A 14,226-nucleotide genomic window follows, 5' to 3' on the forward strand; every position below is an offset into this window, starting at 1 on the left:
ATGTTGCCCTAACTCTATAACATTCATCGGGATAACCTACCATACCTTATCACCCCCTCCTTAACACACCTAGAACTCGTTGACACTCTGTGTCACACACTGATTCATTCATTTCCATGCATTTGAAACTAGATGTGCTCCCTTATGTTTCCTTGGCACTCCCTGGCATACAATGGCACATTATGGCACCTGACACATATTAGTTTGTTTCCTTGACCTCTAACATGCCTAAGCACTACTTAAAATACCTTCTCATATTCATTTATTTCCATGCATTTGAAACTAGTGCTCCATTGTGTTTCCCTATCAGTTAGCCCTGACACTCCCTAGGATGTGTTAGTGCCATACCCTAGAACCTAACACATCTTGGCTTGCCTAACATGCCTTGGAACTACCTAGCATGTGTTAGTACTTCCTAGCATTCCCTGGCACACTTTGGTATTCCATTGTTGTCATGCTCTCATAGATAACCTTACTTTTGTTGCGGCTTGGGAACCCAACCAAGTCATTTGAAATAAGATTGTGCCCAACCCAAAGTCTCCCTTTGTTTGAAATTTCTTTGTCCAACCCCTTATCGTAACCATAGCCTTACCTCATGCAAGTCCTATTCTAAATTTCTCCTATTCACTAACACTCATTGGCACACACTCTTATTCATTAATTTCCATGCATTTTAACCCAATTCTCCCTTGTGAATCCCTCATACTCCCTAACACTCCTCAACATGCATCGAAACTACCTTGCATGTGTTACCTTGCCTTTTCATTCCTTTGCATGCCCTGTCACTCATTATCTATCATGCCCCCAAAACTACCCTTACTTTTTTCGGGACTTGGGAACAAAACCAAGTCTTGTCTTGACTACAACAACTTGAACAAGTTATGGTTACTACAACTAGACTATGCCTTGTTCACATACAAACTTCCTATAACTCATCTTAGGCTACTCATGTCCAATCTCAACTCATCCCACTTAAGAAGTTACCAAGTCAAGGCTCACATTCAACTGTGGCCATAAATCAACTAAGAAACATAGTTTACATCTTGACATACCATAACACCTGGCGTGTCTAACAATCCCTTGGCACTATGTGGCATGTGTTATAATCCCCTGCATTCCTTGGCATGATTTAGCACTCCCTAACACACATTACCATTCCTTGACATGCCCTAACACTCTGGCATGCCTTGGCACTGCCTAGCATATAACCTTGTCACTCCCTCCTTAGCACACTTGGAACTCTCTTACAATCCCTTTCACACACTCTTATCTATTCATTTCCATGAATTTTGAACTATTGTTCTCCCTTGAGTTTTTGTGGTACTCCCCAACACGCATTGGCACACTCTGACACTTGACACATATTGGCATGTTGCTTTAGTACTCTAGCATTCCTTGTCACTACCTTGCATACCTTGTCACTCCCTCCTTAGCACACCTAGAACTCACTAACACTCCCTATCATACACTCGTATTCATTCATTTCCATGCATTTGAAGCTAGTGCTCCCTTATTTTTCCCTCACACTCCATAACACTCCTTGGCATGCACTGACACACACTAGCACTTGACACATCTTGGCATGTTTCCCTCGCCTCTAGAATGCCTTAACATTGCCTGGCATACCTTGTCATTCCCTCCTTAACACACCTGGAACTCACTGACATTTATTGTCACAATTTCTTAATCATTTATTCGCATGCATTATTTCGACCTAGTGCTCCATTGTGTTTCCCTGGCACTCCATAAATTAATGCCTACAAAGGTAATTTTATTCCTAGGTTGGTGCTTTGAATACTTTCTCCTTAGAGAGTTATGTTATCTCTCCTCTTCATGGATGACTTCTTCATGTTTTTATGTCCAAAATAGCTTTCCAGACTTAGCTGTCAATTTCCTTTGTAATTTCCAATTTTCTTAATAAATATAAAAGCCTGAAATCTCCTTTTACCTTCCCACAAATCTTGAAACCAAAAGGTAAAATATAGAATCTACATATCCAAAAGTCTACTTCAACAATATTTAATCTAGAGTCTTAGACACCCGGATACTTTTTTCTCCCACATTTGATCTAGAGATCTAAATGATTTGATTAGTTACCATATTGTGCACTTCAACAAGGGTCGCGTATATTTTAACCCATATTTACTTGTTAACCAAATAACTCATTGGGCCTAGATAAATTTTGGGCACGAGTCTCAAAAATCTTCTCCTTATTGTAATTTGTGGCTGGTAGAGTATGTACACCTTCATAGATTTTAATTTTTATAATTTAACTATGGTGATTCAATAACATGTTGGACTAATATGGGAGAGGCCCAAGATCAAATCTTCCGCCTGCCACTATATCACCAAGAGTATATCCAACTATGCATAAGCCATATGTGCCAAAAACCTATGACTTCGCAAGATTCGAGATGTCATGTGGGTGGAGGAACCTACTATTTGAGCATTATCGTACTAGACCAAACATGTCCCTTGGAATTGAACCTAGGTGGATGAGAGAGAAAATTGTTCTCTCAACCACTCTAGCCTCCACCTAAAGACTGCACCTTCATAGACATTAGCAATCAAATCACTATGCAGAGGGGAGTCCTTTGTCCCACAAATAAGGGGGTCTCATACACTAATTTGTTTTTTGGTTTGGATGTGACCATAAAGTTAGATTATTATTATTATTTAATTTGGGGTGGTTATGGAGTTTGCTATTGGAAGACTTGTGGCACATGAGAAGGGCCACACACATGACTTAACATGCTTTTGTACTTAATATTTTTCATATTTCTGGGAGATTATTCTTGTAGGATGAACTTGCAGAGGGTCTCTTCTTTCTATTTTTATGTATTCTAGGAGGGCACACTCGTGTAGACATTTCTTACTATTCTTGGACACACACACACACACACACAATATCATGGAGTTTTGGCATGGTAAAAACCATAATTTACCCTCATCTCCTTGGATTTGCTTTTGGGAGATGAACCACTTTCTATTTTAGGATTTTAAGAATTTATCTTCTTATGGAGTGCTTTGTTTACTTGGCATATTGCACATTTATCTATGTAGTTAGCCCATCAAGATAGGGCAAATGGTGGATGTATATCCTGCATTGGAAAGCATTTTCCAATCAATATAGGGGCCCAACTAGGTTCAAAACTTGGTTTACCTATCTAGCAAGGCTTGTGGGCATTTGCAATAGGCTCAGGAGTATAATGGCAGTTCCAATGACTTGTTCCCATGTCTCCTTGGTGTCAAGTGACAAGTTTATCAATTTTCCTGATTAAAAAAATCTATGGTGGTGATTACCTTGGAATTCACAAATGCAGAGTGGTTGTGTGCATGCATAGTTTTAGAGGGTGCATTCTATGTGGACACATGTATTGACTTGGTTTGATGCCTATTTTTGGTGGTTCAACCCCTTAAAGAGCATTATTTGGGGCATATTACTACTATTTTTGGATGGGCGCTAATTGTCAAGAAGGGATAGTTTCCACATGTTGTAGCGTGGTCCACCACAAATTTAGGAGCGATCTAATAAATCCATCACTACAATATCTTTTGACTTGTCAGGAAGTTAGTTAGAAGATAACATTTTGTTATATAAGAGAAGAGATTCACTCTATAAGGTGATCTCCCTCACCATTATAATGGTGGAGAATTTGTGGATGAAGGAGGTCTCCCCTTGGGCTACATTTTATTTGAATTTTTCAATCTTAATATAAGATTGTAGGTGTCATTCTATCATATGTGGGGCTTAATTTTTGCGTGCATTTAATGTTGTTAGGTAGTTGTAGGAATCTCTTGCAAATAATATGCTCTGAAGGCTTTTATAATGGGGCATTGATCATTTGGATGAGAGTATTGTATGGGGATTCTCCTTCTCCTTCTCATTTTCTTTTTATTGTTATATATTTGCATATATTAATTCCTTTTTTTAAACCATGGGAATTGATAAATCATTATACTGACCTAGGCTATGCTTGAGATTAAACCAACTGGCCGCACTATAACCTAAGAGTATATTCAACAACCCACAAGCCATGTATGTCAATAACTTGTGACTTAGCAAGGGCTGAGGTGTCTCAAGGCACACTGGAGTGCACCTCTATTTGTGGGCATCTACCCTTACAGATTTATCACAATGGGCTAGAGTCGCATTGGGGATTTGAAATTGGGCAGAGAGAGTGCAAGTCCCATAGCACGAGTCCCATACGATTAATACCCATTCTACCATTCTCCCATTCCCACATTCCCCAATCCTCATTAAGCTTTCAGTTACCAATCCTCATTAATCTTCGGGTTCAAAACCTCCATTTAGGAAACTTGCTCTATTAATTTCCGCAATTCCTAGCACCTTTTGCTAGTGGGCACCTGAATCGAAAATAAAGGAAGAAGGGAGGTTGACCCGCTTGTCCGCATCGGGCAAGGAGAATCTGATATCTAATAGAAAGGCCTGACTAACAGGGCTTTCTTACCACTTACTTTGATGAAAAGGAAGAAGGGAAAAGAAATCTTATTGAAAATATTCTTATTCAAGATCCTCCTAGGTTCTATCTCTTATAGATATTCTCATTGTATAAAGCTCACTTCGTGGTACCTGAACTGGTAACTTATACTGAAAGAAAGCCCGATGCCCACTTCGCGGTAACATCTATGCAGACTCTCCATCAATCAATCAATCATTCAAGCAGGCATACTCTCCATCCATCTTACACACTCAAAACCTACCTTCCAACCATATTGTCAGTCCACTTGATGTTATCTATATTACTTCCTTACTACAAAAGAAGTTGTTATTGTAGTTAATATATCATTGTAGGGCAACATGTCCCCCAACTTGTTCAAGTGTAGTACTAATAGGACTCTCCAAGACTAATTACCATAACTATTTTTGGCATTATCAAGTTTTATTTTGGCATGTTATTCCCACACCTCTCGTCCTTAACTATTCACCAAACAATCTCTTTTAGAGTGATATCCTTGACTCTATTTTACCTAGATTTGGTAGGCACTAGTTTTGCGATTTTTCTTCATCTTTACCTTTCCATACCAATCACTGTTCCATTATGCTACTACTGCCTATTTTGCTAAGTCTCACTCTTCAAAATTCAACTTGTGCGTCCACTCGATAACTTTAGTAATCTTATCATTAGACATGTCTTGCTCAAGTTGGACAAGGTTCAAGTAGAAGTGTGTGGAAGAATTATTGCGGTCACTATAGTTAACCTTCCTAAGTGCACAAAACTAGCCCCTTAACGCTTTGGACTTTACATTATATAGGGATGCTAGATTGTTATAATAGATACAATCAAACTTCCTTAACCCCACATATTCCCACATAGTTTATGTCTCCAACTAAAAACATATTAAACATTCCCAAAGCCATGTGACATGCTCACTAAAAATATGCATTATACACACAATACACATCCAAAAACTTTTACTTTATATATTAGATATATCTAAGCAAGACGACTCTAAACTTTCTATATTTTTTTTTTTTTTAAAGCAATTATCATTAATATTCAATTCTATTGGAAAATTCCGATCATCTTTGTAAATTTTAACTGAATTTTTAAAATTAAAAATATTAAAAACCTATACAATTCTATTTGCGATTCCAATAATCTTTGTAAAGTTTAACCGTGTTTTAGAGATTAAAAATTTTAGAAACCTAAAACATTTAAACTAATGATATTGGCGCTAAAACATGTTAAAGAAAAAAAAATATATTTCCCTGGCCACCACCTTTAACCTAATGCGAGGTAGGGCTTCTTTATAATGGACTCTCATTAATCAATAGATTTTGGCATGCCTTGACAGGGAGAGTCATTTGGTAAGACATTGTGACAGAAAAATACATGAGAGGCAGGGATCTTCTATATGGGATCTTCTATATTAGATCAACGTTCTAACAGAAATGCTTCCTACATTTGGAACAATTTTATGAAGCAAAAGAAGAAGATTTTCGAAAATATCTCATGGGAAGTGGGCAATCCTGGTCATGTTTTGGTGGGGATCGATTCCATATATGGCGTGAGGGATCCCCAACTTCTCGAGGCAGATATTATAAATTTTCTTCATGGTAAAGGAATTTTTTTCCTCACTTAGATCCGAACATCCTTTGATGCTTTTCAAATTTTCAATTCTTAGATGAATGTGGATGCCCTGGAGACGCCGCGACGGATGTTGGATAAATGGCGAACATACATAGAAGGACTCCAATCTGCTAGTATTTACCCCAGGGACAAGGCATATGTTCTAATATGGAATGGAACGACACTAAATGGTCATCTGGACGTTGCTGAGATTTACAGAAACATCCTCTCTCGTCTGCGTGGACAAAGGCAGGTTTGCTGGTTTTATAAGGTATGGAAATGGCACATGCCCTACAAAATAAAAATATTTGGCTGACTGTTTTGGAAAAATAGAAACTCACTCGGGAAAATTTGTGGAAAATGGGCTTTATTGGACCCAGAAGATGCTCGCTGTGTCAGGCAGATATGGAAAATACAATACACCTTCTCTTTCAATGCCCTGCAGCTATCTCCATTTGGATGAGGGTTCTTTCATCCTTGAAGATCACTACTAGGTAGGATTTTCCCTCCCTAGAAACTTGCTGCTCCTGGTGGACGACACACCTCTGGGCTTACCAGACAGTTCCATTCCACGTCATATGGGGAATCTGGAATAACCGAAATAAATTTATTTTTGAGGACAATCCCCTAATTTTCATTCGCACCTGTATCTCTATTTGCGCCATGTTTTACTCTTACGAGGGTTCTATAGCACGGACTTTGCCTCACAAAACTGATCGAGTTGCTCCTCATATCTCTTATCTGACAGGTTATTTTGACGGGGTTTCTCAAGGATATAGGTGTGGATGCGGGCTGGTCATCATGCTGGCACCATCCTACTGTTATAATTTTCATTGGAACGGCGGTCAGGGATACAACACACGGGATGAATATTTGGACTCCATTCACATATTCGGTGATTCACAGGTCGTCATTGATTGGCTTAATTGACGATCCACTTTCAATCTGCCAAATACTGTTCAATTCAATGCGCCGGATTGATCGACTTTTAGACATGTTTTGACAGACCTTTTTTGTTCATGTTTACAGGGATTCTAATTCTGAGGTTGATGCTCTCTCGAAGCAGGGAATTGCTGACGTGCCTGGGAATTTTTACTTCTATCTGATGCGCCAAGGCTCTCGGTGATCCGCTGTGTCCTTCGGGATGGCGTAATTTTAAAGACTCTGTTTTCTTCTTTCTATGGTTGACCATATCTTTTTATCGAAGAGAAATCCTGTTGTTGGCCGGAGAGTACTAAATCGTGTACTGGTTTTTATACGCATAAAAATAAAGTGTTTTTTCACTTCCTAGAAGAAAAGGAAACAAGTAATCAATAGATGTGGAGTCTGGGCATTCAGTGAATACAATAAAATATTTCACACAGCCTCAAGAGTCAAGAACATAACAAAAAGGAGGCGTTCCAAAGCAAGCTATAAAACTACAAACAAACCTCATCTCAAGACATAAAAGAATGATAGTCCATTTCCTAGAGTACAACTCACTATTTAACTTCACAAGTTGCACTATCAACTACAAGTGCAAGCCACTGACCATTGTATCGAACCGATCCCAGATTATTATTGTGAATGATAGAATTGAGATTTCCCAGGGGCACTTCCTCAGTTGCTAGTGGCAACACACTAACTGCTAAGCCGAATCCATTTCGGTTGATCAACTACTGCATTTAATTAGGGTGTGCAGCCCACTATACCCAAAACGAAATGTGTTTATAGAGTAAACATCTAATGTACTCAAGGAAAATTCCACTCAGATCCACTCATTAAGCTCAGCTGCCAAATCTCTTTCAAATAGGTTGCTTATGCATTATTTCCAAAGTTACCGTGCACTTTATAAATTTCAACTCACTCACTACTACTGAATCTTGCCCAGTGCATTTCAACAATATTTTTATAGAGCCTGTTGTTTGCTGCTGAATATTTGATAGCGTCGTGACAAACCTTTTTGAAGATGTCATGCAAAAGTCTATTTGGCCTCTTGGGGTGTCCTCCTTGCATAGTCCATCCACGAGATTAGTATATGTCGTCATATCAGGGAGATGACTGTTATCTTTCATCTGTTTAAATACTTTATTAACTTGTTAAAACTGTTAGCTTTGCAAAGTCCATCCATCAATGTGTTGTCAAAGTCCATCCATCAATGTGTTGTATGTAACATCATTAATGTTTTTAGCTTTCTCTGGAATCTCATAGAAGATATGTTAACCTTTCTCTTCTCTATGATCCTTACAAAGTCCATCTATTAATGCACTAAAACGAACAAGGTCAGGCCTGCAACCTTTCTCTATAAATTTGGGATTCAATTTCTTCTGAAAGGAAGAACCGCGTGTGATATCATCTGAGACAATCACATAGCATCTGAAATTCATCTCTGAAAACCTCGACCTAGGCAGTCAAGCAGATCCTTAGTGTTGGTCAAATTGTTGAATGGTTTATGGTTAAATATTACATATTTTAATTATGGCTTCCGTTGGGGTTTAATCATGTTTGCAGGTGGTTATCGCATGAATTCTCGCAACTCCTCACTGAGATCACCTTAAGTAATTAGTGTGTTTTCAAAATGATTGTTTTTAGTCATGGTTGGATTTTGTAGTTTTGTGTTTAGTCTCCAACTGTTTCTTCTCGAGTACTCAGTTATAAGTTATTATTAATTAGTGTGTTTTCACCCAGTCACAAGACTGAAACCTACAAGATGTAGTTGATAGTTCTGAACAAAGAAAATTGTCTCATCATCTCCTTGCAATAATAAGGAGTCAGTTAGCTAGTCAAACCAAAGATTCAACATAGTGAGAACATAATTAGAAGTAAGGGAGCCATGATCATATTTCTTAACAACAATATGGTTTGATTCTGAAGCAATTAAGAGAGGCTCACTGTTAATCTAGGAGAAAAGGGATCCAGTCATGACATTTGCAAAGGCCATTATATGATATGTGCATCATAGTGACTGGGGGTTCAACTTATGCACTTAGACTCAAGCATGTCCTCCATACAGTTGTTATATGCCATTCTCCCTGGAACTTGTTGAATGGTTATCACGCTTGAAATTATTAAAGATTGTCAAAAGGGATATTATATGTCACAAGATTGAAGCTAGAACACTCATCTCCAGAAGAAACATTTAAAAGTTGTTTTGGGTAGAACATAGTCTAATGTGGCAATTGAGGGTTGTGACAAAATTCCAAGTATACCTAATATGAAGTAGAAAGATTTCTCATTGAATGCCTAGGATGCCGCTAATCCCTTTCAACCAGAGACCTATGCCCTAACCTATCTTTTTAAAACTCTGACCTGAACTCAACTATGGTAAATCAACAAGTAATATTGAAAGTATTTTGTATCAGATCGTGCACTAGTTCTGTGTGGATAGAGGAAACATGATTGCTGGAATGATAACACACTTATTTACTGAAGTAGATCTTGAGCAAATTAACTGTTAAGACCTCTCATGTCTACAAGAGCTTGAATTCTTATTATCTGTAGGCTAAAATAACTGGCGTTAACACGTTCACTTGTCACGATTCTGAGTCATTTTGAAGTTCTCAACAAGTGTTTAAATTTGTTTTTTTTCTAGCTTAAGGGTTTCATGGGCTTGTCAATTTTGCAGGTTGTTGGCTCTCCATAATCTCAGGTCCGAACACTTGAAGATTGAAGCACTTCATATTCTTCTTGAAGTATAACTTTTGAACATACCAACGAAGATTTATGAGTATAAATATGAAGCATTGTTCACATGGCCTAATAGCCCTATCCTTGAGGCCTTGTAACTGAACATACATTTAGAGCATACTTATTTATGTCTCTATGGTGATCTTCACTTTTGAGTATGCTTTGCAGCCAAGATTTGTGATAGAACAATGCTGCCCTATTACAATTAAATACATATCATGATTTGAAGAAAATTAATGAGGACTTCTCCTATTATCCTAGCTCTACATTACGGTAAGTATTGAGGATAATAAGGAGGTTTTGGGAAGTTCTGAAGAAAGAAAATTGTCTCATCATCTCCTTGAATTAATAAGGAGTCAGTTAGACATTCAAATCAAGCTTTAAGATAGTGAGAACATAATTAGAAGTAAGGGAACCATGATAATATTTCTTAACAACAATATGGTTTGGTTTTGGAGCATTGTACATGCATCAAATGAAAGAGGCACACTGTTATTATAGCAGAAAATGGATCCAGTCATGACATTTGCAAAGGTCATTCTATGATATGTGCATCTTAGTGACAGAGGGTTCAACTAATGACTTAGACTGGAACTTGTTGAATGGTTATCATGCTTGAAATTATTAAAAACTGTCCCAAGGGATATTATATATCACAAGATTGAAGCTAGAACACTCATCTCCAGAAGAAACATTTAGAAAATGTGTCTTGGGTATAACATAGTTTAATGTGGAAATTCAGGGTTGTCACAGAATGCCAAGTATACCTAAGATGATGCAGAAAGAGTTATCATTGATTGCCTAGGATGTTGCTAATCCCTTTCAACCAAAGACCTGTGCCCTAATCTATCTTTTTAAAACTCTGACCCGAAGTCAACTATGGTAAACCAACAAGTAATATTGAAAGTATTTTGTATCAGATTGTGCACTAGTTTTGTGCGGATAGAGGAAACATGATTGTTGGAATGATAACACACTTATCTACTAAAGTAGATCTTGAGCAAATCAACTGTTAAGACCTCTCATGTCCACAACATCTCAAATTCTTGTTATCTATCAGGCTAAAATCACTGGCATTAACACATTCACTTGTCACAATTCTGAGTCGACTTTGAAGTTCTGAACAAGGGTTTAAACTATTTTTTTTCCTAGCTTTATGGGTTTCATGGGCTTGTCAATTTTGCTGGTTGTTGGCTCTCCAAAATTGCAAGTCAAAACCCTTGAAGATTGAAGCACTGTATATTATTCTTGAAGTATAACTTTTGAACATACCAGTGAAGATATCTGAGTATAAATATGAAGCATTGTTCACATGGCCTAATAGCCCTATCCTTGAGGCCTTGTAGCTGAAGATACATTCAGAGAATACTTATTTATGTCTCTATGGTGATCTTCACTTTTATTTATGCTTCGCAGCCAAGGTTTGTGATAGAACAATGCTGCCCTATTACACTGAAATACATACCATGATTTGAAGCAAATCAATTAGGCTTTCTCCCATTACCTTAGCTCTACATTACGGTAAGTATTGAGGATAGTAAGCAAGTTTTGGGCAATTCTGAACAAAGAAAATTGTCTCATCATCTCCTTGCAATAATAAGGAGTCAGTTAGAAAGTCAAACCAAGCCTCAAAATAGTGAGAACATAACTAGAAGTAAGGGAAACATGATCATATTTCATAACAACAATATGGTTTGGTTCTGAAGCATTGTGCATGCTGTAATTGAAAGAGGCTCACTGTTATTCTGGCAGAAAAGGGATCCAGTCATGACATTTGCAAAGGTCATTCTATGATATGTCCATCATAGTGACAGAGGGTACAACTTATGCACTCAGACTCAAGAATGTCTCTATACAATTGTTATATGCCATTATCACTGGAACTTGTTGAATGGTTATCATGCTTGAAATTATTTAAGACTGTCCCAAGGGATATTATTTGTCACAACATTGAACTTAGAACACTCATCTCAGAAGAAACATTTAGAAACTGTGTCTTAGGTAGAACATAGTCTAATGTGGCAATTGAGGGTTGTGACAGAATGGCAAGTATACCTAATATGATGTAGAAAGAGTTATCATTGAATACCTAGGATGTTGCTAATTCATTTCAACCAGAGACCTGTGCCCTAACCTATCTTTTTAAAACTCTGACCTGAACTCAACTAAGGTAAACCAACAAGTAATATTGAAAGTATTTTGTATCAGATCGTGCACAAGTTCTGTGTGGATACAGGAAATATGATTTGCTGGAATGATAACATACTTATCTGCTGAAGTAGATCTTGAGGAAATCAATTGTTAAGACCTCTCATGTCCACAAGATCTGAAATTCTTTCTATCTATCAGCTAAAATCACTGGCATTAACACATTCACTTGTCACAATTCTGAGTTGATTTTGAAGTTCTGAACAAGGGTTTAAACCTTTTTTTTTCCTAGCTTAAGGGTTTCATGGGCTTGTCAATTTTGCAGGTTGTTGGCTCTCCAAAATCGCAGGTCCGAACCCTTGAAGATTGAAGCACTTCATATTCTTTATGAACTATAACTTTTGAACATACAAGCGGAGATTTTTGAGTATAAATATGAAGCATTGTTCACATGGCCTAATAGCCCTATCCTTGAGGCCTTGTAACTGAACATACATTCAGAGCATACTTATTTATGTCTCTATGGTGATCTTCACTTTTGAGTATGCTTCACAGCCAAGCTTTGTGATAGAACGGTGCTGCCCTATTACACTTAAATACATACCATGATTTGAAGCAAATCAATCAGGCTTTCTCCCATTATCTTAGCTCTACATTACAGTAAGTATTGAGGATAGTAAGGAGGTTTTGGGTAGTTCTAAACAAAGAAAATTGTCTCATCATCTCCTTGCAATAATAAGGCGTCAGTTAGATAGTCAAACCAGGCTTCAACACAGTGAGAACATAATTAGAAGTAAGGGAACCATGATCATATTTCTTATAAACAATATGGTTTGGTTCTGAAGCATTGTGCATGCGTAAATTGAAAGAGGCCCACTGTTATTCTGGCAGAAAAGGGATCCAATCATGACATTTGCAAAGTTCATTCTAATATATGTGCATCATAGTGACAGAGGGTTCAACTTATGTACTTAGACTCCAGCATGTCCTCCATACAGTTGTTATATGCTATTGTCACTGGAACATGTTGAATGGTTATCATGCATGAAATTATTAAAGACTTTCACAAGGGATATTATATGTCACAAGATTGAACCTAGAACACTCATCTCCAGAAGAAAAATTTAGGAACTATTTCTTGGGTAGAACATAGTCTAATGTGGAAATTGAGGGATGTGACAGAATGCCAAGTATACCTAATATGATGTAGAAAGTGTTATCATTGAATGCCTAGGATGTTGCTAATCCATTTCAACTAGATATCTGTGCCCTGACCTATCTTTTTAAAACTCTGACCTGAACTCAACTATGGTAAACCAAGTAGTAATATTGAAAGCATTTTGTATCAGATCGTGCACTAGTTCTATGTGGATAGAGGAAATATGATTGCTGGAATGATAACACGCTTCTCTGCTGAAGTAGATCTTGAGACAATCAAATGTTAAGACCTCTCATGTCCACAAGATCTCGAATTCTTGCTATCTGTCGGCTAAAATCATTGGCATTAACACATTCACTAGTCACAATTCTGAGTCGATTTTGCAGTTCTGTACAATGGTTTAAACCTTTTTTTCCTAGCTTAAGGGTTTCATGTGCTTGTCAATTTTGCAGGTTGTTTTCTCTACATAATCTCAGATCTGAACCCTTGAAGATTGAAGCACAATATATTATTCTTGAATTATAACTTTTGAACATACCAGCGAAGATTTCTGAGTATAAATATGAAGCATTGTTCACATGGCCTAATAGCCCTATCCTTGAGGCCTTGTAATTGAGCATACATTCAGAGCATACTTATTTATGTCTCTATGGTGATTTGAAGTATGCTTTGCAGCCATGATTTGTGATAGAACAGTGCCACCCTATTATAATTAAATACATACCATGATTTCAAGGAAATCAACCAGGCTTTCTCCCATTATCTTAGCTCTACATTACAGTAAGTATTGAGGATAGTAAGGAGGTTCTGGGCAGTTTTGAACAAAGAAAATTGTCCCATTATCTCCTTGCAATAATAAGTGTTAGTTAGACAGTCAAACCAAGCTTCAACATAATTAGAAGTAAGGGAACCATGATCATATTTATTAACAACAATATGGTTAGGTTCTGAAGCATTGCGCATGCGTCAATTGAAAGAGGTGCACAGTTATTCTGGCAGAAAAGGGATCCAATCATGACATTTGCAAGGGTCATTCTATGATATGTGCATTATAGTGACGAAGGGTGAAAATTATGCACTTAGACCCGAGCATGTCCACCATACAGTTGCTATATGCCATTGTCACTGGAACTTGTTGGATGGTTATCATGCTTGAAA

The 14,226-nt window shown here is 37.5% G+C and overlaps 1 protein-coding gene across 4 annotated transcripts; it reads left to right on the plus strand.

Moving 5' to 3' along the window:
* The first annotated feature begins 5,891 nt into the window (after positions 1 to 5,891).
* Positions 5,892 to 10,016, plus strand: LOC149231577 (uncharacterized). 4 transcript variants are annotated; one of them, XR_016247455.1, is made up of 4 exons: positions 5,892 to 6,366; positions 6,479 to 6,589; positions 6,844 to 7,001; positions 7,125 to 7,378. XR_016247455.1 is itself a non-coding variant. In XM_089376325.1 (4 exons), the coding sequence occupies exons 1-3, from the start codon at positions 6,151 to 6,153 to the stop codon at positions 7,219 to 7,221; spliced, it is 471 nt and encodes a 156-aa protein (XP_089232451.1). In that variant the 5' UTR covers positions 5,892 to 6,150; the 3' UTR covers positions 7,222 to 7,244; positions 9,700 to 10,016. The 4 variants fall into 4 exon arrangements, 2 of the variants coding, with proteins under 2 accessions (XP_089232451.1, XP_089232450.1); XM_089376325.1 differs by lacking the exon at positions 6,479 to 6,589 and adding an exon at positions 9,700 to 10,016 and having other exon boundaries at positions 7,125 to 7,244; XM_089376324.1 differs by lacking the exon at positions 6,479 to 6,589 and having other exon boundaries at positions 5,894 to 6,366.
* The last annotated feature ends 4,210 nt before the right edge of the window (positions 10,017 to 14,226 follow it).

This window comes from Pinus tabuliformis, chromosome J (genome assembly GCF_031772625.1).
Source record: "Pinus tabuliformis cultivar Carrire ecotype Pingquan chromosome J, CPIR1, whole genome shotgun sequence".
Lineage (NCBI taxonomy): Eukaryota > Viridiplantae > Streptophyta > Pinopsida > Pinales > Pinaceae > Pinus > Pinus tabuliformis.